Source organism: Lycorma delicatula, chromosome 2 (genome assembly GCF_047948215.1).
Source record: "Lycorma delicatula isolate Av1 chromosome 2, ASM4794821v1, whole genome shotgun sequence".
Taxonomy (NCBI): Eukaryota; Metazoa; Arthropoda; class Insecta; order Hemiptera; family Fulgoridae; genus Lycorma; species Lycorma delicatula.
Genome location: NC_134456.1, coordinates 196038316 through 196066091, shown reverse-complemented (window position 1 = coordinate 196066091; position 27776 = coordinate 196038316). Strand labels below are relative to the sequence as shown.

The 27776-nt window shown below is 27.8% G+C and overlaps 1 protein-coding gene across 2 annotated transcripts in view; it reads right to left on the bottom strand.

Annotated features, from left to right (window-relative positions):
• Positions 1-398: 398 nt before the first annotated feature.
• The window catches only part of ush (Zinc finger protein ush), a 510998-nt gene continuing 483620 nt past the window's right edge, over positions 399-27776 (bottom strand). Inside the window, exons 3-8 of one of the 2 annotated variants that reach the window (XM_075356944.1) lie at positions 24286-24414; positions 18346-18453; positions 11694-12424; positions 8459-9733; positions 6070-6306; positions 399-2418 (exon numbers count right to left, since the gene is read on the bottom strand). In XM_075356944.1, coding sequence (XP_075213059.1) covers positions 1933-2418; positions 6070-6306; positions 8459-9733; positions 11694-12424; positions 18346-18453; positions 24286-24414 — 2966 coding nt within the window. In that variant the 3' untranslated portion in view covers positions 399-1932. The remainder of the gene's footprint in view (positions 2419-6069; positions 6307-8458; positions 9734-11693; positions 12425-18345; positions 18454-24285; positions 24415-27776) is intronic. The other variant, XM_075356945.1, reaches the window with a different exon arrangement.

Here is a 27776-nt window from a genome sequence, read left to right as displayed (position 1 = left end):
GTAACACCACACACCACTTGTTTGAGAATACTGTACATACTTTAAAATCTTCACGAAAAAATTAAATTACTCAAAATCAACAATTAATATTATTATTATTACTACTATAAAACTTATTCCATACATATTTTCCATTACACAATGAAATTAGGAAAAAAACATTATTTTTTATAATTTTTTATTTTATTTTGAATCACTTTACTTGTTATATTAAAAAAAAAAATTGAATTTCAAGTTGATGTAATTTAACCACTCATGTATATTGAGTTTTATAGATTACATATGAATGTGAATGTTTTATTAAAAAAAAAATCATTACATCTTTATAAACTACAATTTATTCCATAATCTAAATTTAAATTTTAGATTGTGGAATGGGCTAAGTTTTAAAAGGAATTTTCTACAGTTAATATTTCAATTCTGGCCATTAAATGAAGTAGTCATAAACACCAAAGTTATACAACGTTAAATTAAAACCACAAAAGTTTTAAAAGTAACATTACTGAACATAGTAAGTTAATGATAAACAAATTTGGTTCAATTTCACAATATAAATTGCAAAATTACATAAGAAAACCTAATGATCAATCTTTTTAACTATATATCCTGTATCAATAGTATACCTTCTACTGAATTATTTGTACCCATGTATTAAAGGTATTTATTTTTTGTAAAAAGCAACACTTATCTTACAACTGCAATGTACACCCTGGTTTTGGAGCCATTAAGTAAATAATAGGAATGAAACAACTCAAGAACAAGTTAATAATACACCTTTATAGAAAAAAAATATATTGTTTTATATTCACCAAATGCAGGCAATTTTAATTACTTAGAACCACAAAAAATTTGGTGTTAAATGGTAAGAAGATACCAAAGAATATTACTGTTTTTATTTTATATTTCCTTTATAAATAGCTATCACAGACTAACCAAACATTAAGTTGGCAATGTAATTAATAAACAGAATATCAAAAATATTTATTTTATATCTAAAGGAAAAGTGTAAAGTGTGTAATACTGCACTATTAACTCAAACAATAAACTTCATGAAACCTGGAGTAAAAATTATAATTTATTTTTTTTTTTAAGGAAGAAGTACATAAATATACTGAATTATTTTTACCTTTCTCGAAGAAATCATAAAAGTAAAATAATGAAACACCCGTACTTCATAACAAAAATTTTTGAGATCAAAACTCTAATAATAATAATAATAAAAATAACAAAATATAATAAATCACAAATTCATTCCTCACAAGCTCGATAATGGTAAGATTAAATTTCATTATGATGAAAATCTTTGAATTTATATTCCACTAACTACAAATGTTAAATAAAAGAAATTACGGTCATTACTTCTTCCACCATGCTTTCTGTTATAGTAAATTAAGCTTATATGTGTATATATATGTAAAAAATTAGTTACAAAATTATAAATTATATGACTGTGGCTAAAAAAATCTTTATGTTAGTTACCAGTAAAATTTTAAGAATTTGTTGCTTACAAATTATGTAAATGAACTGCATGGAAGAGAGAAAAACTATAATAAAGATATTGGACAACTTTCTCACTAATTTTTTCATAAAAGTATAATAAGAATACTAATTAAAAGAGTAGCATTATAATATTATAAAACTTGAATTAATACTAACATTTGAAACAATAAATACAAATGTGATGTGTCTGAAAGTTAAATAGTAATAATATATATTTTTTACATAATTATTTAAACTTAATTATTCAAACAAAATAATTTGATCAAAGACTGAAATTAATACACTCAAAAAAACCCTGAAATAATATTCTTTGATTACAGGTACACTAAACCAAATAATAACAACAATAACAGCAATAATAATATTGAGATTCTTATGAATATTGTAATTCTTATACTATTTTTTTTTTTTTTACTAAATATATTATTAACCTCATGATACTTGAGCACTTGGTGGCCGATTGTTGTTGCTACCATTTGCTGCAGTTTCCCCAGCATGACTTGAACAATAAAATTTCTTATGAGCAATAAAAGTGGACAGATAATTAAATGAGATGTCACAAGACTTACAATATTTGGGTCCTGCCTTTTTATTATTATTTATAGAAAGATCATCAGGGGTACAGTCATCAACATGTGCTGATTCTACTGAAGGTGATTCTGGACCAGAAAGGGTTGCAGAATCATCACCTTTAGAAATAGGTTCTGATTTGATTGTAGGTATTTCTTCTACTTCAATGTACTCTTCTTCTTCATCAACTGGTTCCCGTTTTTCCACTTCCTCTTCTTTAACTGTTACTAAATCACCATTACAACTTTTACCCTTTTCAACTAAAGTATCAGAAGAACAGGTAGTATCAGTTATTTCAGCCCCAGCATTACCACCATCTTCTAAAACACATGTAATATAGTTTTCCTCCTGAAACAGTGAAAAGAATTTTTTTCTTAATTTTAAGATAAAATATAATTTGCAAATAACATTTCAATCTAATTTTAAAAAGGAATTAAATTTAGAATGAAGACTGCAACTATAAGATTAAAAAATAGTTTAAACATCAGACAACAAATGAAGGAGCTTAAAGATGTTCCCAGAAGCGATTTGAAATATGCAAGGGAAATAACTTTTTCAAACATTTCAAACTAAATGACAGCATTTATGACAACACAATAACACTAGCTTCTATCTTTTCCTAGAATGGCAAGAGTTACATCTTTGTTTGATGTACGTGAGACATCTTCAAAATTCAATAAGTCCACCAGCATTCAAATGTCAAATTTTGCTGCAAAGATCTCCAACAAGGACTTAGATACGTTTTTTAAAAAACACATGGGAAATAGTAATAAAAAACCGTAAGTTAATAAACAGCATAAGTCAGCGTTTCTCAACCTGGGGGTTGCGATCCCTATGGGAGTTGTGAAATTAGCCTATAACTTTACACATAAACAATAATGAAATCATTTTATGAGAAAAAAAAATCATTTATTATAAAATTTTACTTACATTTATAAGTACACATGTAAAGAAAATAGATTAATGAGATGGTTGCACTTCTTTTTCATTTAGAAGTTTCTCCATACATAGATCTGTTTTAGAATCATACAAAAGCATATTGTTTTCAAGTGATAAAAAATGACTCCTATATTTAGTTTTTAACACAACCATAGACATAAAATCCTTTTCACAGTGATGGAATGTAGCGATTAATATTTTCAATACTTCTGTAACTAGATTTCCTTATTCACTTCGATGAGCAAGTCAAAATGTATCTAAATCTTCAGATGTGAATTGTAGTTGTAACATTTTATCGGCAGACACTTTAATGAGCTGGTCATGAATCTCAACTGGTAACTTAGCAGCTGCAACAACGTTTTCACTAAATTAATTCAGTACCCATCTCTTCGAGAAATCATTTTTATCTTCCAGGAAGTACTCCGCCAACTTAATTTTTAGCTCATGCAAATGCATTTTCATGGTATCCAAACTGTGGTGAATAACAGTGTCTTCTTCATCCAAATTTTTCTCAATATAATCAGAAGTAAGTGGAAAGTTACAAAAATTTTTACTTTGAAGGCAAATAATTCAGATACCAAGATTCTTAATGAAAGCATAAACTTTGATTATTTTCACTGAAACCATGCTTTTAAAAACTTAAATAAAGGCACCAGACACATGCTTCACATTTGAAACTAAACTGATGTTCTGCAATTCCTTACGCATCTTTTATACTCCTTAGCAATATTATATGTTGAAATATATAATATGCATCTTCAGGCATAACACACTCATGTCCTTGTAAATTCACATTCTAGTCATTTAAATGTAAAAATATATAACTAAATAAGTAAGCAGCAGCAACATATACACATTATTTTGTAAAAAAAATAGGTTTATAAAAAACATTAAAAATATATTGTCTTGTTGCATGACTAGGTACTGATTTGCAAAACAACATAATGATCTTTGTTTGATTGATCTGTCCCTATTGCATTAATATCTTACAAAACACAAGAACTAAGAAATGTTTGCTTCATCTGTTGATTCATCAAATTGATATAAAAAAATTCACTTTAAAACATTTGCTGAATTATCTGATTGCGAATATCAGCAGCCATGTCATCGATTTACCTAGATACCGTGTCGTTAAAAAGCAAAATATTTTTCAGTCTTCCTGCTTCTTCCACCTCTGTCAAAACACTGACTACATCAATGACATTAGCCAATATGAGTTTTTCTGCAATTGTATGTGGTTTGGACATATTAGGTACTTTTAATTCTATGGGAAAAGAAGCTTCAAGTGTACTTTTATCAGTATTGCTTGATTTACAAATAAAAGCTTGTCGACTTCTCAAAGTATATGATTTTCTTTTGAAAAATTCCAATGGTTTGCTTTTATGATCCGGTTGTTTACTTTCCAAGTGTCAAATTAATTTTGATTTTACTTTTCAAGTGTCAAATTAACTTTGATGGTTTCATGCTTTCATTGAAGAGGAATTAAAAGTAAACAAATCACTGTGGCTTTCCATCCAATGAGGTAAAACCATAATTTAATAACTGTTATTATACAATCTTGTCTTATTACCAATAGAATCACTGAATGTAGATGGCTCACTTTGTTTACAACAGTTACACCATTTGACCACCCACTAAAAAACCGAAACCTCAATTATTATTTTCACTGAAACTACGCTTTTAAAAACTTAAATAAAGACACCAGACAGACACATGCTTCACATTTGAAACTAAACTGATGTTCTGCAATCCCTTACGCATCTTTTATACTCCTTAGCAATATTATATGTTGAAGCATATACTATGCATCTTCAAGCATACACACTTACAGTAAATATTACGCAAGTAGACCAAATTACAAGGAGCATATACACATTAAGTTGGAACCTGTAAACTGCTCATGTTTACATACTTGTTAAATGAATGTTCATACCCATTGCTATCAGCACAGCTAGAGTATCAATATTTTTACAGGCTATCAACATTTTTACTAGGTTTCATGGGGTTGGGTTGGGGGGTTACAAAATATTCATTATATATTTTTTTTTTACTTTTTGGGGGTCATGGAACAAAACAGATTGAGAATCACTGGCGTAAGTGCTTCCATCACAGTCATGTGTTAGTGCTGTTATAATGACATTCATAGAGAATGATGTCATTTGTTCATGATGGATGATGTACACTATGACAAATGATGAAAACACCTATCATATTTACAATAACAATAGACTACTTTTTTGAGAAAGTAGTTTCAGAAGTTGGAAAGCCAGTAGGAATTTTTCACTGCATTATAATGACTGGAAATGTGATGTGTTTCTCAACACATTGTCATAAGCATTTCATCCATGTTAGTCAAGAAGTATGTTCTAATGGCATAACATAATGACTCTGGAAAACCAGAACTTTTTGACTAGGTATCATCTGGTTTCTAATTGTGCTTATTTTCTTGCCTGAAATAGAGAAATTGACTCTGAAAGGAATGTAATACAAGAATGCTGTATCATCACATAGGAACCAGCTGAAGGACATTTTTAAGAATGGCTTCCCAGAATGTTTTTTAAAATTTTACAAACATTGGCAAAAGTGTATAATTCCACAGGAAATTACTTTGAAGGAAATATTGAGTAGAAATGTTTTACCATATACATTTTTGTATTCTTAATTTTATCTTCTGAGAAGTTTCTGAGCTACTTTGTATATGCTCTGTTCTACCTTTCAACATTCTATTTATACATTTGCCTAATTTAATACAATTAAAGCAATTTAGTGTATTCACCTAACTGTATATTTTTAATTTGATGAGGAAGGCATATTTATAATACAAGTAACAAAGAATGGAGACTAGAATTGTAAAAATGTATTAATTATGTCTACAAGTGTACAAAAGGAAAAAAGGGTAATTTGCTGCTTTGAAATATCAATCTACTTACATTATTTTATAAGTATAATATGATTGTGTTTTTTTTAGGTTTAATATTTAGAGATTAAAATATGAGTATATTTTGATCAAAGGAAATGAGATTAAGGAGCTTACGTAACATAATGATGTCCACAACTTACCATTATTTCTGTTGATCGTTTTTCAAAATGCATCCTAATATGAGTTCTCATACCGCGCAAAGTATTTCCTTTGTATCTACAAATTGTGCACAAAAAAGCTTTTACACTGCTGTGTGTGTCCATGTGTTTTTGTGCTGCACTTGCTGTAGGACTTACAACAGGACAGCAGGGACACTTCCAACCTCCAGTGACACCTCCACACTGATGACTTCCAGCTTGATCAAGTAATATGTTAGCCTAAAAAAACAAATAAAAATGTTTCTAATTATATTACAATGTAAGATTGTGCAAATGTTTAAGTGCAAAAGTTATTAAAATAATAAAACTACTTTTACTTCTACTAGATTATGTAAACTATAGCTTACAGATTACTATTATTTCACTGTGTGCCTTCCAAACAATGTTCGGAGTAAAGTATTTAAAAATATTCTTACAATATACATGGTTTTAATATTTCACCAATGAATGTTCTTGCCCAATGAATGTATTTTTCATTTTAACACAATACATGCTCACAAAATATATCCTAATATGAGTTCTAATATCATGTAAAGTATTTCCTTTGTATCTATAAATTAGATCCTAATTAAATCTATTTAATTAGGATTTAATTAAATAAAATATAACCTCCCCACAGATAGGAACAAACAGAACCTACAAACAGGTAGGTTTTTTGCTAATTATTCACCTTCAATAAGGTTTAATACCTCTCGACAATATTTTAAAAATGATTAAAGAAAAAATATTACATTAAGTATGTAAACAAATTTAAAATTAATTCATTAAATAAACTGTTCTAAGTATGACTGATATTGGATTACAAATTAATAAAATATAATTTTTTTTAATTTTTACCTTTTTTCCAATCTTTTTTTCCAAATAAAAATATGAAACCAAAAGGTAATTTTTAAATTAAACACTTTTCTAAAAATATATGGTCTGACCAAGATTATCCATATCAAATTACTTTGCTAACAGAAAAGATGGGATTTCTAATACAGCTACACTCCTCCTGCATGTAAAGAAATGCAGTTTTATGCATAATATATAAATAAAAAAGTCATGTTATTTAAATCAGACTATTGGAATACCCAGCTTCACCTCAGTGGTGGTACCATCATCTATAAACTGAAGCTGTAAGAACTAGTCGCAAAAAAAAAAACTATGAGACCAAAAATATACAAACTACACTGTTAATTAACTTTTATTATGTTACAATTTAAAACGTTACAAAAGAATAGTTTTAAAAGTAAAAATAACTTTTTGTTTTTCAAGAAGTTAAGGGAACCTAAATGTGTTCAAAACCACAATTTCTTTTTTCAGAAGGCAGAACACATTTTTAAAAAGCTTTTTAAATATTGCAATATTTCACTTTGTATCAATGGTGGGGGTATTGAGGGCTTGAACTTCTTAGACAATGTTCTTTTTACGAAGTATAAACATTTTGAAAATGGTAAATAATACATTAGCTTTAATAAAGTTACATAAAATGAAAATATATTCCATCTTCCACTTTAATATGCCAGCTCACATAAATACAACCATTTTTCTGTCCCCAAGAGAGTGATGCAGAATTTCAATTCAGTATGTTCAAATTTGAACAGCCTTCAAACACAATAACTAATCTTGGAATACCAATTCATGTGATAAGTATCAATCTATTATTGGATTATATGCCCTCAACTGAGGCTGGATCAGCTAGTCCTGGAAATCAACTGCAGCCTGCAAATTTAACATTCTCATAGATCTTCAGTGACCTTTATTGTTAATTGAACCAGAATTTTATCATTGAGCTTATAGTTTATATCTTATTACAATATGGTCTCTTTGGGTACCATTTGTTGTAATGATAAATGCACTGCACTTCATCAATAATAATCAATACTATCTACTTAATTATTGTAGCTGTATAACAAATATGCAATGGAACTTAACCTACTTAAACAATAAAACAGTAAACAAAAGAAAATTACATTTTTAAAACTTTTATCTGTTACTGTAAAACATAAAACAGTAGTTATAATAAACAATGAAGATTGCGTTGGTTAATTTTTTTTTAATATTAACTAGTACCAAATCTGGTACTATAGTCATTTGTTGTAACTACAATCATGATTAAACAGTACAATCAATTGTTTTTTTTTTAATCTGTACATATTATAAAACTAAGATCCTCCCTTTATTGAAATCTGTTAAATCCTCCTTTTATTGAAATCTGTTAACAGTTTTGTAATTTATCAATATGTAAAAACAAAAATATAATTACAAATTATCTTTGCAAGCCTAATATTTTGCCTAAAGATTTTACTATAACTATTGCTTAATTATTAGTATTAATAAAATACATTTTCTAGAAGTAAATAACAAGTAGGAAACCACTACTACCCACCTTACATTTTGGACATTTGCGACTAGATTTTTCTGGTTCCAAAGCAGGCCTTTTAGGACAATAGTGCGTCTGATGTGCTGTTAGGTTATCATACGAAGTATATTTGATACCACATGCTACACAAATAAATTGATACAGTGGACCTTTTGAACTTGAAGCAAGAGAAGCATTTGAATGTGTAGAATGAGCATTAACTGAAGTTCTTTCTTTTATAGGAATTGGTGGTGGAGGTGGTGGTGAAGTATTACTGGGAGGAGAATTTGGCACAGCAGGACTAACTGATTTGTGGCTAGGAGGTTCTTCCTGTACAGGAATAGGTTCTGAAACTTGTCTGGCTGAACAATAATGTTTTTTATGGGCTATGTAGTTTTCATGTTTGCAAAATACAATATTGCATTCTTGACATTTTGAAACTCCTTGTTTTACTAAAACTTGTGGAGGAGGAGTTCCCTGTAATTCACTACCAGCTGCAGCAACTATCCTAAGTGCCATATCTGAGTATAATGGTAAAATTGAGGCTGGATTAAGTAAATCTGGAGTTGTAGCTCTAGAACCACTTGTCAGTTGAGGAAGAAGTAGTGGAATATTGGGTGAGCCAGGCAAAATCCCTTGTAAAGTTGCTAATTGTTTTCCCTGTTTTCCAGGGCCAGCTCTGGCAGCAGCTGCAATATGAGGTAATAATTCAGAAGGAAATGGCATTGCTTGAAGTTCAGTCGGTGGAAGGTTATCTAACTGGTGATTATGGGCTGCTGCTGCCAAAAGTAAATTTGATAGATTGAGATTACTGTTTGTTTCTAATTTTGCATGTAGCGATAAATCATTTTTTTTTCTTTCTTCACTTTTTTGTTGCTTTCCAGAACTGGTCACTAAACCATTAGGTGTTCTTCGAGGAGACTTCTGACCAGTAGATGGAGATAATTTTGGACTAGGACTATTACTGTTTAAGTCTGTTCTTTGTTTTTTAGCCTCAGAAGATGACAATGATCTCTTTACACTTGCTGAATGTGGAGATGTGGATGGTGATGGAGAAGGAGGTGCTGGAGATGGAGATGAACATGTTGATGATGTAGAAAGCATTAAAGGAATGGAGGGTGCACAAATAATATCTTCATGATCTGGTAATGGAAAAATGTTATCTGCACTTTGCCTATTTTCTTTTTCATCCTCTCCAGCATCAACAATGATATCTTCATCTAAACTTTTCCTTAGACTTAAATCCAATGGTACAGTTCCTTCAGTACCGCTTTTTTTTACACTTTCTTCTGTTTTTGAGACCTGAAATTAAATTGAATAAATAAAAAAGACTTGTAATCAAGTGAAAAATATGTATAATTTAAACAAAACAATACCTTAGAAAACCTCCAAGAACTTCTACTTCTTAGGAACTACTAGTTATTAACACTACTACTGACAACATTATTGTTAATTTTATTACACATATATTTATAATTACTTTGAGATTTTTAAATTATTATCAATTTTGGTAAAATTAATAGATATTACTATTTAAAATGCAGCCAAATCCAGCTCATTCAATCTATCATATTAATATCTATCACATTCAAGATCAAGTGGTACATCAGGAAATAAACTCAAATGTCAATCGCATTTAATTTTTTTCTAATGGTAATTTGCCTTTCTTTCACATTTAGGACAATTCTAAATCCCTTCTTTGTTGATCTAGTGAATTAAATAGTCAGCGCTACACTCTATATACTAGTAATCAATGCCTTCCGTTAAGTATGAATGGAAAGAACATTTTAATGTTTAATGAAAAATTTCCATTCACAACAGGAATGAAATTCAACATCCCAGTATACAGCAACATTAACATCCAGTCACAAACTGTACCTATATTCTTCATTCTACATATATAATTAGAAATATATCACCTAGTTAACATCTTGTCTACAGTTTTTTATTACTAACAAAAATGTGCAATTCATATTGAAAAAAATTTAATAATTCTTGAAATTAAGTACAGAAATAATGTAGTTTAATTTTTTTATTGTAATTAATTTATACTTAACAGTGAATTAAAAGAATGTAAATTACACTGAAGTATAATTCAATGCTTATTTTTTACACTATTGTGAAAAAATAATAAATGTAAAAAATTGTGAGGAAAATAATGTTTGCTTCATATTAAACAGCTAACTCTAAGTGTTTTCATTACAGTAACTGTAATTACAGAATATAACTCTGAGTAAAGTCTGCAAAAAAAATTCACACATTTGATGTAGAAACACAGTGAGGTAAAAGTTAACAAAATTACAAATATTTTCATAGTAATTTTGGGATGGCCTGTACAGTTTCTTAACTTTGCTTAGTTACAGACATAGATCTGGAACTGCTCTGTTTTTTCTGTTAGGATTTTTCACAGGGTTGAAATGGTTTAAAAATGTGTTTTATTACCTCAGTTCTGTAGACAATATCACCACTCTTTAAACTTTCATTGTACAAAAGTGTTTTCAGTTAGTTTTAATATTGTGAAAATAACATAATCAGTATAATATTAAACTTAACTAAAAATCTGAAACTATCTCTGCTTAAACTTCTCAACATCTTACATAAATTGTTTGAATACAACTGTTGAAAAACATTAAACTACTTTTATTAATATTTTCATCATTTTTCATTATTCTGAAATGAATAATTTTTTTTTTTTTTTTAAGAGACACTGGTTGCTATAACCATTAGCTACACTGAAAATGTCAACATGTTCAATGAACTTCATCCAGCAATTTTAACTCTGTGATCTATCAAAATTAGGTCAATGAATTTGACCCCTGCTTGAATTCGTCATTGCATAAGCTTGGTCATTATACCTTACCTCATTTCATTTCCTTTACTTTCCAGGATATTTGAGATGTTTCAGTTTTTGTGAAACTGTTAAATAAATCCTAAGTGATTCAATTTTACTGTATAGTTCTGCATCCACAATGTTTGCATGCATATATCTATTTCATGAAAATAAGTACAGTATATTCTAAACACATACAAATAATCACATATACCTTCCAAATATAGAATTGGGATGAAGGGATAAAATTGATATACGATTATAATATAAAACTGTCTTCATTAATAGATTATATATTTGGTTAAATATTTTTTTAATATTATGGTAAAAAATAGAAACTGTATTACATTCATATGTTATATTATTTTGTGTATGGAAGATATAATAAGAAAATATTTAGTTAATAAGGAAATACCTAAACCTTATAATTACCGATGGTTGTTGTAGTTCAACATTTTGAGGAAGACGGGGTGATTTCGCTGGAGACTCAGCTGGAATGAACCTAGAATGAGATGACAATGCTTGAGCCATTGGTTGTAAAGTTCCATCAGGTAACAAAAGACAAGCAGTGTCAGGGTTAGGAAGTCCCATAACTGCAGGACCTGAAAGTACGCTAGCTCCTTGAAATAATGAGTATGGAATAATCAATATTGGATTAGTCGGTAAAGCAAGAAAAGGTTGTGGATCCCTTTGTAAATGAGTTGATGAATCACTTGCACCAGGTGACGTCGGTGTGGTCATTGAGTCTGAAGGTGAAGCAGGAGCTGATGAAGTTTTATTTGTTTTTATAACATGCCTGGTACTACAATAGTGTAATTTATGTGCTCTATACGTTTTAAGAGATGAAAATCGTATATCACAGTCTTGACAATAACGATCTACTAAATGTGGTGATGTTGCAGCAGGATCGGCTATTGTATCAGCTGTCCCTGTTTGAGATGCTGGAGATGATGAGTGCATTCTCATATGTCTATTGAGGCTCACTTTCTTATCAGCACTATAAGAACAATGCAAACATCTATATTGTTTTCCAACTTTGGCTGACTTTGCTGGTGGTTCACTAGCATTACTCTCTCCACCACTAACATCTTCTCTTATACTTTCTACAGTTGGCATTATTGTTATTTTAGGATCATCAGGCTCTGCATCTCCCACAATAACACCTGGAAAAATAAAAGAAAGATGTTATTAATATTAGCCAGTAATTTAATTACTGTACTGGTAAATATAAATAGAGATGTATTTTTAACAGATGGTAACTCCTTTCTAGTTCCTCATTTAATATTGCATCACTCAATATATTTACGCCTGACAACACTTTTTTTTAATTTCATCTATTTTATTAGTGAAATTTTATGAAATATATGTTCTTAGTTCTATTGTTATTCATAGAATCATATTAAACATTCTAACAGATGACTATATTATAAGTGTAGCTAGCCTTGTACAGATACCCATAAATCATTCAAAAACTTCCATCAGTACAAGAGACGCAAGGTTTTCAATAATACTTTTTTGGACTGTTATTTTATCATTTTAAATCTTTTAAAAATAAAATTATATTTAGTAGCATTTAAAGTGAATTATAAGAAGGTATTTAATTGCAAATCACCTGCATGTAAAAAATAGTCAAACTTTGGACAAAAAAGGACCAGAGAAGGATTAAGCATAGAAAAAAAAACTCAGTTTGTAACAAATAAAAGATCTTTTTAATACATTTTTTCTTAAAATAATTTTAATCCTTTATTTAATGTGTATATTGTTTGAACAATGAAACAATACTAATACATTTGCTGACAGATCTTCAGTTGGAGAAAATTCTACATATTCATATAATGAGATCATTAAAAAAAATTAATTTATTCACTAATAATAGAGGTTATTCCCTTTTTCATAAAAGTTGTTTTAGGTAAGTACCAATACTTCTTTCAGAATATATTATCAATCAATCGATTATGTTATTCATAATAGTATATTTGGGGAAAAAGAAATGAAAAATTCATGAAATTTTGGAACTCTAAATGTTTTAAATATTGATATATTTTAAACTTTTCCAAATATTACCTAGAAACTCTGATGGAACTGATCTAAAAAAAATATACTCTTTATTTTTTTATAACAATTTTTACAAATACAATTTCAGGCATATGAATGAATAGGCTATAGTAAAGAGAATAATGTAAAAGAATATTTTTTCTTGATTTGCTGTATCAATAGAAGTTTCGTAATTAAATCTTGTTAATTCTCAGGCTGACCATAGCAGAGTTGTAACATTTCCACTGTTTATGAACATTTAGATATCCTCAAACAGGACTGCATACATCTCATTTAAAATTACAAAAAATGTAGTGTAAAGTTTTATAAACCATGAAACTTTTAATTGATTACTTTTTAAAATTTCAAAAATTATTTTAAATACTAGTTATAAACTTTTATTCAAAATAATAATAAAAATCTTCCTTGTACGCCTATTAAATTACATATACACATTTTTGCTGCACTTCATTTAAACTTATTTCATTTGAAAGTGAGATATATTATGATCCTCCAATTCTTTAATAAAGTGGACAGTTACACAATTTCATTGTGGTAGAAACCACACTGAATCATATTTTTTTATGGTGTCCGTATCAGCATTTTATATTAGTTTATATATTAATTTTGTTTCACGTTGCTCAAGTAGTTGTGTGATGTAAGTGAGAACGTGTCAGATCCATAACTATGAACACATCATCCCAACTGTGTAGGGGAAGACAGCCCTCCCCCCCCCCGTTCATTGCCCGGTTGGGCTTTAACGGGAGTCATCTATCACCCTCTGATTTTTTACATCTCATAGTAATAAGCCTGGCCTCGTTGGGATACCACCGATGCAAATGCCTCAATAGATATTTGCATTGGTGATTTAACTCAGCTTATTGTCTTCGCTGTAGGCCTTGTCTGGACATTTTGAATGTCCTACACCATCTCCCTCTGAACTAGCTAACCAAACTCGCGGAAGTGTGAACCCCGCGTTTTAAATTTAAATATATTGATTTATTAATAATAATTATTAAGCTCTGTAAAAATTTTGAATTAAAATAAAAATTACATAAAATTTTATTACACTAATAACTTATGATTTTTTTCATATTTTTTTTCAATTAGAGATTAAGGAATAAGATTCTAAATTATAATTTTCAATTAAATAAAATTATCAGATGTTTCACCAAATCGGATGTGGACATCACACGACTTCCTTGTACTTGTAAAAAAAAAGGAAATGAAGTTGAATTCGAACCAATGTGCATTCACCTTGAAGATTAAAATATCTCATTAATTAAAATTTTATTTGGCTATAACTCTAAAACCAATGACAATAAGTACGACTTATGATATTTCATTGAAAAGCTTCAATGTGGGCTTATTACTGCAGTTAAGAAAGTCTAAAATCCAAATGTTTTTGATTTTGGGCTTTTTTGGACACTTTTGGTCCAATTGATTACACTCAAAACGGGAGGTGCACAACTATATATTATAAAAGTCCTAAATCCAAAATTTTAACATCCTATGGCTAATCAGTTTTGAGTTGTGCAAGATACATACATACATACATGTGTATGTGACGTATGCACATACGTACAGACGTCACACCAAAACTAGTCAAAATGAATTCAGGGATGTCAAAATGGATATTTCTGTTGAAATCTGATTCTTAATGAAACAAAAAGTGTGATGCTTACACAAAGAAGATTTCATACACTTTTCAAACTCGCTGGTTGCTCTCATTTAAAACAATACATAAACTTTATGAAAAATTTAATAATGATGGTTTAGTATTTGAGAATAAGTGCGAACAGTCTGCCAATCTTTGTTCTCCACAGAATGTCGAAGCTGTCAGAGCAGCATTGCTGAGAAGCCTGGGCAAATCAACAAGAAAATCAGCAGCACAACTTGGGATTTCTAGGCAATCTGTACAGTGAATTTTAAAAACTGATTTGCTTTCGAATCCATCCAAAGTAACAGTGTGGCCTAGATTAACAGTTGATAACAAACATCAAAGGATGGCATTCGCTAAATGGACTGTAAACCAAGACATATAGTTGAACAATGTTTGGTTTTCAGATGAGGCACATTTTCACCTAGACAGGGTTGTTAATAAAAAAATGTGCATTTTTGGGCTTCTGAAAATTGATATGTGCTTCAGGAAAAGGTGCATCACACTTCAAGAATTACGGTATGGGCCGCTATTCCAAGTTTTAGGGTAATAGGGCCATTCTTTTTTGAACTAACAGTGAACAATGAATGTTATCTACACATGTTGCATAATAATTTTGTTCCATCACTTCTTGCAAAAGGTTTGCAATTAGAAAACAAGTAGTTCATGCAGGATGGAGCCAGACCACACAGAGCTAATGTTGATTTTGACTTTCTGCATGAAACTTTTAACATAAATTTCATTTCAAACCGATTTCCTAATGGTTTTGCGTGTGGATAGAACTGACCACTGAACAGTCCTGATTTGAATTCATGCGATTATTTTCTTTGGGGGTTTCTAAAGGAAAAAAATTTCCCCAAACATCCTCATACAGTGATGGAACTGCGAGTGCTGATCATTGAGGCATGCAACAAGATAACCTAGGATATGTATTGTTGAGTTACTAACAATAAAGGAGTTTTGTTGAAGAAGTTGATAGATGTGATGGTGGTCATATTGAACATGTGATAAGCAAAATATAATCTCCAGGTATATAGTAAATATGTTGTATTTTACTTTTCTGTATTGCAATTCAAATAAATATTTTTTTAACAAAACCAAATGTTGGATCATTTTGTGTAACACCCTATCGCTCTCTCTCTCTCTCTCTCTCTCTCTCTCTCTCTCTCTCTCTCTCTCTCTCTCTGTGTGTGTGTGTGTGTGTGTGTTGCATGAAGCTGGTACCATATTTAACACTTATTAAAGCTCATTTAATATTAATTCACTTTTATGAATGGAGTTAGAACAAAATGTGATGAATTCCTTCGTTTTCAACATACAAATAAAACATGTAAGAAACAGTGAATGTGTATACCATCATAATGAAGTTAGCTATCTCAAAAATAAGTAAGCCTATTAGTTTAAAGAAAAATATCTAAAAGATGAAGTAAAATTTAAACTTATATATAATTGAAATTAATTGTCATTAAGTGGAACTAAATAATAAACACATTAAAGAGAAAAGATAGGTTTTATTTAATTCTTTAAAGTAATTTTATTTTACATTATTATCACATGATTGTAAAAAAATATCTTGGTCTCAGCTACTCAAACACTATTAAGAGTCAAGTGTATGCCTATATATGTATATATAGAGCATATACTAAAGAGAATAAACACTCATAAATACATATATATATAAAACTAGAACATGCTTTGGCTTTACTCCGTTGTTTAGTTACTATTCTGTGTTATCTGTTTCTTCCTATAAAATGAGATGGCTGATAAAAAGGTATATAAAAAATATCATAAAAAGAGATAGCTTAACAGGAGGCAAAGGTAAAAGCTATAAAGCGATAACTCATTTGATAATAGGGGATTGAAACCGTATCACACAATATACATTAGAGATTAGATATCATCCACTAAATGTAGCCCATTGTTGTTAACTTATAAATAATATCATTCCTTTGTCTTCATTTACTTTATAAAAGTTACCAATTTTTAATTACATAATAATAACAATAATAATACTCAAGCAGTAATTTATTTGTTAACAGTTATTTTATCAGTATAATTTCTACATATATATCTATTATTGTTATTATTAATCTCTTCCATATTCTGTAATCATCATTATGAAATGTTATAAAATTCTAATAACAGTTTGAGAGTAGACAAAAATACTTTAATTTATTCTAGAACAAACAAATTATAAGTCATGAAATTTTGAACGCAAATTATGCCTGTTCAAACATTACACAGCTCATTTTTAAAAATTCAGTTCTGTAGAAATAAGGTATGATGATTCTTTTCTTTAGCTAATTAATTCTTTTCAATAATGTAGATCTCATTAAAAAACCAATTAGACAAAATAAATATTAATTTTAAGAAAAAAGTAAATAATCAATAAAAATTCTTGATACCAAAATAATTGATTCTGCAGAATCAATTAATCTTCAATACTGTAGAATTTATTTTTTAAATTGGTTCTATTTTAACAATATAAACTCATTCTATATATTACACATGAAAAAAACATAAAAGTAATTAATTTTTTAAAACATATAAATAACTATTATTTCTTCAAAAAAGAAATGTATTGCATTACCATGTGATTTAAACAAAACGAAGATAATAAAAAATTTCAAGATCAATATGATGATTATAAGGTTTACAACTTCAAAATAATAGAATTTCAAACACTCTTTAATGACTGGTTATGGTTCCAGAAGATTTTTTCTAAACATTGAACTTTATTACAATGTGTAATTTGCAGTCAAACTGTTCAAAGACAATTAGATGTGTACAGAGTTGTTATATGATATTTATCTATAATTTTATATTGTATAATATCAAGCTAGTTGCCTTTATTTATTCACCATGTCAAGAATTTCAATTTTTTTATGTTTATGTTTCCCAGAATAAGATGTAATAAAACAATAAACTAACTATATTAAAAATACCCAATCCAAACTTTTTAAATTTCTCATAAAAACTAATTAAGGATTTTTACTTATGAACACAAAATTGTAAATATTACTAAAAAATTCAAGAAATAAAAGCAGTAAAACTATTCTTCCAGAGTAATACTTTTAACATGCTTCTATTTCCACCAATCTCTAGAAATAATTTATAGTAGTTCTGAAGAAAAGTGAATAACAATATACTACAGTATTGCAGTAACCAACTATGTGTAAAAAAATAGTGACTTACACATATAATAGAACCATAATACTATATATATATATATAGATAGTAGTATAGTTTATGTGACTTACACAAATGTAATAGTGCACAATTTGTTTATAACAAAGAATTATACTTGTACTATTTTAATTAATGAAATAATGAAAACAGTTGTATTATTTATTACAAATTTTACTTAGAATAGCAAATTATTTATCGTACCTTTCCCTGGATGTGTGTGCCTGTGTGAGCAATAATATGTCTGATGAGCTTCAAGTGTACTTAAAGAACTGAATCGAATTCCACAAGGCGAACAAGTATACACGGGTACTGTAAAAAAAATAATAATAAAATAAAGATAATACCATTTTTGAAACAATGTATTACAGTATTTTTTTTATCATACATATTAAAAAAATAATGAAGAAATTTAATAATGGAATTGTTCTCAAGCAAATCATTCCTGAGACCATCTAAAGTACACTAATATCAAAACACTAAAATAATCACGTCATAATAAAAACACCTTAGAAATCAATATTTTTATAGATATATATGTCGCTATTCAAAATCTCATTCTGTGTAATTTAGTTATTAATAAAAATAAATACAACTTCACAAAATTTAAAAATATATATGCCAATATTAAAATAATGTTTACATCATGGAGGGTAATAATTATAGACTAAATTATCACTAGTAAAATTCTTAGATGTATTGATTGATCATGATTTCTATTGGAAAGACCATACCGTAAGCTTAAATATCTTTGCTCTGAGATTAATATCTATCCTTGATGATGTTAAGATGATCAGAGGAGTATACTATAGATTGGTAATCTTTAATGTTCAGTAACCAATACTGTTTTGATTAATATTTAAACAAAATTAAGAAAGAATTTTTATTTTGATAAGCCCTTAGATACATGTAAAGATAGAAAAATATGAAATGTGTAAACAACCTTCAATAATAAATTTAATAACTATTATTTATATATGAAGCATAATCAATAAGTCAGAAAGATTTTTAAAAAAAATTTGAACACTTCTAATTACAATATTAGAAATCAAACAAGTAGATTGGTAAAATATACAGAAATACATTTTGTTTGAATATAAACTGCTTTATATTGGGTCAAAGTTCATGAAGAATTTACTTTATGAACTGGAGCCAGTTTTTTGTATGTTTTCCTGTAACATACAAAATTAAATTTTACAAAATTTGTTAAAAAAATGATGATGTAGTTTGTATTAAAATATGTATTTTATGTACCTGAAAAATTCTTTTCCATTTCCAAAAATCAATAGCTTGGATTATACAGTTGGATGTTTGACGACTGTAAATGTTTATGGTTTGATATAAGCTAGATGTACCCTATACTTATTACTGGGTCATCAAGAAATGACTTTTAAAACAAAGAAATAAACTTTTTTTTACTTGATTATATAATATAAATTTATATTATTATTATATTAAAAAAAAAAATATATATATATATATATATACATGCATGCGCGCGTGTGTGTTTTACTGGAGTTTACTGCATCATTTTTTTAAAAATAACAGTACAACAGTAAAAATTTCATCATACACAGACCAGATCAACAATCATTAAACTGTCGCATTTACAACAGAATATTTTTTTGTTTCTTTTCTTTCTATGAAAAATAAAATTAATCAAACGTACATTTACTTATTCAACTTGGAAATTACAGACTTAATTCTGTTTTTAAGTACTTGTGCTTGACAATAATTAAACACTACTACTTTTACCACTTCAAGTTTTTGACTATAATATTTCACCACTCATTTTCTTTGCATGGTATTATGCTAATATTATTACTCTTCATGAAATTCGGTATGCATAATAAAAAACTTTTCTATTAAAATAAAATATTCTCCTAAACTCATTTAAAAATAAATATCTCATGAGTAGAGAAAGGTATTTCAGGTAATTTAATAAGGTTTGTTGCAAATAAATATTTCAGAAAATATAATTCATAAATAAACATTTAACAAGACCTTAATAATACATATTATACATTTTTTCGTATAAAGCAGTAAATTTTCCATTTAAAATATTTCATGCACAACTCACAGAAATAAATAAAAAGAATATTGAAAGAATTAAGTGACCATTTCTTAATAATTAAATAACCACTGGTACATCAAATCGTGATAACACCATTTCTTTCAGGACTGTTATCATTAAATATTTTTGATTCAATTTAATGCAAAAATTTATCTTTAAATATTTTGATTTTTACTCAATGTACTTGTAATACAGAATGTAAGCCAGCCATTCATATGTAATGTTTCTTCTCCCTCTCAGTTTTGAGGTCTGTGACACTGTGTAAAATTCAGTAAATAGTATATTGTAGTGTAGGAGGTATCAGGTACTTATCCAGTGATAAAATTTTGTTGTCATATTATTCAGAATGCTAAAATAGGTTATTATTATTATTCAGATGGTATGGGTTACTGATAAATTACTTCAGTATTTCAGACTGCCTTCTTCAAATGCAGAATAGTCCTTTTCTCAGTATCGGGTGTTACTCTAGAATAATTGTTTAGAAAACTTGTATATGTGGATTATTGTACTCTGCAATGCCAAAGAATTGGCACATCTTTAGAAAATATTTATGTTTTTCCCCTAAGAATCAAAAGTATTGTCAGAAAAAAGTAATATTTATGGCAATAATTAAAATATTAAAGTTTATATCACATAATTCATACATCATCTTATTTTATTTTTTTGTATTTAAAAATTAATTTTTTTTTTAATTTATTAGTCAAATATTACTTTTAATATTTATAAATGAATATTGCTATTTATATGCTTCTCCAATTTTTAATTATCTTAATTATATTTAAATCAATTAATTGTAGTTATACAACACACAATTTAATAATTCACTAAAATCTATGATAACATCATGACAAGGACAAACTATTTAAAATTAAATTTCAGATTGTTTTGAACGAGTACATAAAATAGTAAACACTGATAATAATATTAAGCAACAGTAAATCTGGATTTAAACAATCAAACTAATTGCATAGTTCATTCATATATATATGTTTGTAATGATAAAATGCATTCCATATCTAAAGTACAGGGATAGAATGAATATTAAATATTAAATCAGGTGATAATAACTTATAAAAAATTTAATTTAATACAGCACTGCATAATAATATTCAAAATATGCAGCCCAATATGTTTTAGCAGAGTGCAATACACGTGGAGATTTAGATAATGTACTTCATTATTTGCTCACAGTAACAACCTAAAAAATGAGTTTGTTGAATACATAGAAACAAACACTCCTACAAACAAAAATTTTTTAATTCTTTTTTAGTAGTTGCATTCAAATACTTTTGCATTTTTTGCAGCTTAGAAGTTACATTTAAAGTTATTTTAGAAAATAAAATTTTCCCTTTACATTTTTTATTTTATTTTTAAATTTATATTTTACTCGTAATTTTAACAAAAATGAATTCATGTAAACTGAAAACAAAGTCTTTAAACATTTTTAATGAAGGAGATGAAATAGACAAAATTATAAGAAAAAAATGCCATTACACATGACAGTTACTACAACTGTTCCACTTTATATATAAAAAAATTATAACATTTTAAAGTTTTTAGAAAATTAGAGAACCCAAACTTATTAGAGATGCATTTAGCCACAATCTTGGTTTTTTGTGCAACCTCCAAACATTCCCAGATGACCCTACAGCAACCATCATCCTATTAAGACCCAAAAGAGAAACAGTTATCTTGATAACCTTAGAAGTTGCCAGCATAGTACTTCAGATGGAATCAGTTAAGATGACATCCCACTGCAAATAAGGAAGAAGGAATGAAGGACAAGAAAAGTAAAAGAATAGAAGATAACAGATGATCAGCCTAAGAGGGAAGAAGGTTTTTCCTGGTAATCCTGTGATTGGAATGTGATAGATAGTACTGCGAGGAGCAAACAAGTATTTTATTACAAAAAGAAATTGACCATAAAAGTTCTGTTATAATAAATTGCCTTTTTACTAATAAATTTATAGAAAAAATTAATAACATTCAATATATATATTACATTAAATTATATATTAATATAATATATTTATATATTTAATTCAAAAGGAAAATAGTTACATAATAAACTATTTCATGAAAGCAAGGAGTGCATTAATTCAGTTCTTTATATTCAGTTCAACCTCTCTCAATATGAGTGATGCAAGAACTTGAGGTATGAAATAAATTGGTCAGAGTTGCTTTCTCTCAGAGTAATTCTATTTATTATATAGCCAGTTCTTCTCGTGAACAGTGTGAATGTATTACTAGTAGGATTTTTGTAATATAACCTGCATATTGTTTTGTATGGCATGCTAGCTAATTTTCAAAAGCATATTCAACTCGGTGAAGAAAACAAACCACTTCACTCCTCATTTCATTAGCATACTCATTGTTCTTCAGAATGGTTGAGACATTCTATGAAGAGACTTATGACATGTTATCAACAGCACAGCCATTTAGTTTGTGGCATGTAATAAATAAATGCCATTTGTTTTAATTTTTTAATGTCAAAATATACAATTTTTTGTTGATCGCCATATTTATCAAATTACTTTCTATTTATATATAAATTTAAAATAACAGCAACTATATTTATCAAAAAAATTTGATATATGTAAATTCATTAACATAAAATTATGCTTTTCCTAGGCATGCAATTAAAGAAAGTTTGAAATCTTCTGATCTGTGCCATAACTTCCATGCATGCAAGCTCACATATACATAACATACATTCACACATACACACAGAAAATTATTTTTAATTTATTAGTTATATCAAACCAACCTATCGCACATATTAATAAGTATAGACATGAGATAAAAAATATCTGGTGCTGTTTTATGGAGTAAACTTTACTATATTCATAACAATTCTAGTTTCTTATTTTCAAAAATATTCACACACACACACACACAAAAATACAATAAATGGCAACTATATACAGAATAGTAAAAGCTCAATAAAATTTAAAACCAAAAACTGAATGAAATTCCTACTATTTAGTATAAGGTATATAAAACAATAAATAAACATTCTATTTATTAATTTTTTAAATAATAATTGGTAAATTAAGTAAAATAAGTATTGTATTGTGTTTATTAAGGTAATTGTAATAAGTGTTATATTTAAAAATATATTACACAAATTTTTAATTATACTCTCGCCTCTCCAAAATAATTTTATCATTAATGTAGATGCATTCTTAATGAACTATATGATATTGCACAATTTTACAAGTATATATTGTTAAAATTGACAAATTTTGGCAGGAAATTCTGAACATGCCAAATAATTAATCATGGGAAGCCTGAAAAGATTTAGAAGTATATATGAAAATTGTAGCCTCTTAAAAAGATCACTGCTTGGCCTGGATTTAAAAAAACCTAAAATCTTCCAAAAGAAAATTTGAGTTTGTACTACTCCACTGTAAAGATCAATGTAAAAACAAATTTAATTAAAAAAATAATAATAATAAAATGTAAACAGAAAATTTGTTAATAGTGTAGTTTCAACCAGCATAATAAGTTATAATTCTAGAAAATAAATTACTGATTTTTTAAGGTGGTAATTAGAATAGCTAAGTGGATGTGTTACTTTCTAAAATTTTTCTATAATGATCTAATTTTAGGCTACAGATAATTAATCGATGTGACCATGAATATTTACAATTAAATTTTAGTTTTTTGTTTATAAATATGAAAGCTCATTTCAAACATTTTAATCGCTAAGAAAACTTGAAGTAATTATTTAATACTGAAAATAGACTGTTATCACTAAAAAGGAAACCGTATCGAAAATTGTAAAAATTAAACGAAAACTTAACACTGCAAAACTGAAGTATGAAGATAACGACAGACTGAAAAATTACAATAAAAGTTCACAGAAATTATAATCGCTAATATTTCGATAAGAAATAAATGCCAGAAGAACAAGCAAAATAAGTGAGCAAGCAAACTAAATCAAAAATATGAGTTACGTTATCTACTACGAAACAAGGAAAAAGAATAAATAATATAAAATAACTTTTCTGAGAAAAATTGAAAACTGGCATGAAAACAGTCAGGTGTAATATCAGAAACAGACTTACCCTGTCTGTTTTCAGCAGATGAATCAATCTTAGGGAGACGTGACGTAGCTACTGCGGCTGCCGTTGCTGCTGCGGTCGCTGCATCCGTCGGTAGCGGTGGTAAACAAAAGAATCGGCTGGTCGCAAGTGCTGCGTGGAATAATAACAAGAGAAATAATAACAAGCGATGAAAAAATAACAGGAATAACAGAACACTAAGCGATAAAAAAATTGTAAAGATAACCAGTTGCGATACCTGAGAACTATGGTAGTAATAATTGCTTATATCAGTCAACAAGGCGAATGACAGATAGGAACTAAATCATCAACAATACTGATAACAATTTGATAAGAAAAAGATTATTATAATTACTTCGTCTACTGTAAATAATAAGGAGACAATAAAAACAAATTAAAAACAAACAGAACACAGAAAGAAACCAATAAATCTGACATAAATATGCTTTTACGTGTGTAATTATTGAAATTATTAAAAGAAAATAATGAGTAATCATAGAATAAGCGGGTAAAACACAGAAAAAATAAAAATTTACCTACTGAACTAATTTACTGATCTGAATATCAAAATAAAAGCAACATATATAGGGTAATTGAAGTACATGTTAATATTTTTTGTGAAGAGAAAACAATGATCAAATAACAACAAAAAATTGCTCTTTCCTAGCGATAAAGTTGGAAATTATTTTTACCCTTACCAACTTAGTTATTACTTTATTAAATAATTTTTAACAAGCAAAGTTAGACATACAATTTGTATTTTATCAGCGTGAAATTAAAATTTAAAAAAAAATTTAAAACTAATTGCTTATAAAATACGTGAAATTGTGTAAATACAAGATATTTTTACTAGATGGAACTAGATGGTTCCTTTCTCAGAGGAGTAGACCATCAATATATTGTGTTATTCGTCGTATCGTAGGTCTACAATTCCACGTACTTTAAAAATAAGTAGTTTATTCAAGTTGAAAAAAAATTATAAAAATAGATTCAAAACCAATCCTCTATCTATGGCTCTTTTTTAAAAAGGTTTCTAATAAAACACTTAATATTACAATATTTTTTACTATTTGAACAAACGTTAATAACTACAAATTTATCCACAAACTGTGATAGATATTTATTTAATAAAAAATATAATAAATATTAAAAACTCTTACACCTTAATAACAACTTAACTTTAAAATAAAACTCTTGCGCAGATTTGCGCAAGAAGACTTTTCGTTATTTTATTTTGTTTCCTTTTCAAAACGTATTAACTCATTCTAATCTAACATTTTGCACAAGAAAAAACCTTTGATCCATAAAAAAACTTACACGTCATAAACGCATTGCAATAAAGAACAAAAAAAAATAAATAAATAAAAATAACAATATTGCTAAGAATATATACCGCAAGAAAGAAATGTCAGTCAACGTTCCAACCTGAAACATCGTAATGAACCACACTTCTAATTTGCCCCGGTCAATTTTTTTCGACCTTAAATTGAGCTCATATCAAGACCGACTCAAATTCACACCAAGACAAGATCAACATCAAATTTTCACACCCAAACTTCAGATACACTAAAACAGCAATATCTAAATTTCATTGAAATTGACTTAGTAGTTTTGGAGATTTTCGAGCGAAAAGATTTTATACAAACAATTATAAATAAATATATATAAGGAAACCCGAATATAAGTGAATTATATTTTCGTTCTTATATCTCAAAACGTAAAGAAAATTCATTTTCAACTTCCCCCCCCCCCTACTCGTATTATGCGACCGAAAGGAATACCATACTTTTCTTCGAAAAGTCGCTAATAAAAAACAACTGTAGTAAAAGCTTCAATCAATCGGTTGAAAAAAAAAATAGAAATATATTCCCACTATTAAGAAGAAATCCATAAAAATTCCCTTAACACGCTGATAAAAGTCTGTAAATTTCTTCTACTCTGATAAACACCTTATTTTGAAAAAATCTTTTTTTTTTTAATTGAATTCTTGAGGAAGTTAAAAAAATAATAAATTTCTATTTTTAAGAGTTCTGAGTTGTATTATGGTGAGTTTAACTCTTTAACCCCCTCTGATAAGGATAAAAACTCAGATCAAATAATTTTAGAAATAGAAGGGTTATTAGTCAAAAGTTATACAGAATTATTAGGGATAGTCAAAAGTTATAAAATCATATAAAAATAAAATTAATGTTGACAGTATTTACGAGCCAAATTTAAACTATTACAAAGGATATAAAATAGTTATAAATATAAAGCGTAAGTATTAATAAATATTTTACAATATTTAATAGAAGGAAAAAACAATATTCCTAGAAACACTATTTATCTAATAACAACATTAAATGTAAACCAATCAATGATTCATGTACCTTAGAAAAAAAGTACTCGTCATTCAATAAATTCGAATTCTCTAAACCAACGACCTTCAATAAGTTACGATATCCTCGAACACTTAGGATACTGCAATTTCTACGTAGCATAAAAAAAAAACAACATGCAACTCATGCTTATTTATACCTTTAAATTTAAACGGATTCCAACAACTTAATGACTCAAAAAATAGAAAAAAAAATAAATTTAATACTTGATCTTGAAAAAATGTTAAACCTACTGGAATAATCTGTTAACTTAAAAATCACTCTTTTTAAAGTAATAATTATGTTGAAACACAGTATACAGTAAATCATACTGAATCTATTAAAAATATACAATGAAATCATTAAAAAAATTAACAACAGAATTCTTTCTTATTCTAAATTCAACTTATTAAAATAAAAACCTTTTAAACACCGTTTTATAATAATTTCTAAAAATAAATATAATATTATTATTCATTTAAATAATACATTTAAGTAACATATTTTCAATATTGTGACTATTATCATAGTTTACAATAAATAATCGTTTAATAATTTACAGCATTAATATTCTAAAAATCACAAATATATCATATTACGAGGTCTCTAAAAGTAAACGTTTCAAATATAGGTAATATAGCCAATGATCAATAATTATAAATTTGGAAAAAAAAATATCTTTCTAGGAATTTTTTATTTAAAATATTCTAGAGAAAACCTGTTTTTTTACAATTAAATACATAAATTAGTTGTAATATTTGCTAGAATGCGGTAATTAAATACAACATACACAATAAAACTGAAATCTGTTCGTAATGGAAAACAACGAATTTCCAGGCTTAAACTATAAAGTAGAACAAAGTTACCAAAAATAAAGCTTCATAATACGTAATTTATTAATTCAATTTAAGCATTAGACTAGGCACGCTGTATAAACAAAAAAAAATGCACTAAAGAACATTAATAAGTAAAAGTATGATCAAATATTTTGGACGAAAGTAGCAGTAGCAAGACAATTATAAGCCAGGTCAACATCTTAAGAGGAGCAGTCCCCACTGTGGGTTATGTAGCCTACAATTTCAGATAGCTACAATATTTTTCTCCGATGCAGCAGTTAAAGTAGCTGTTATTTTTAAA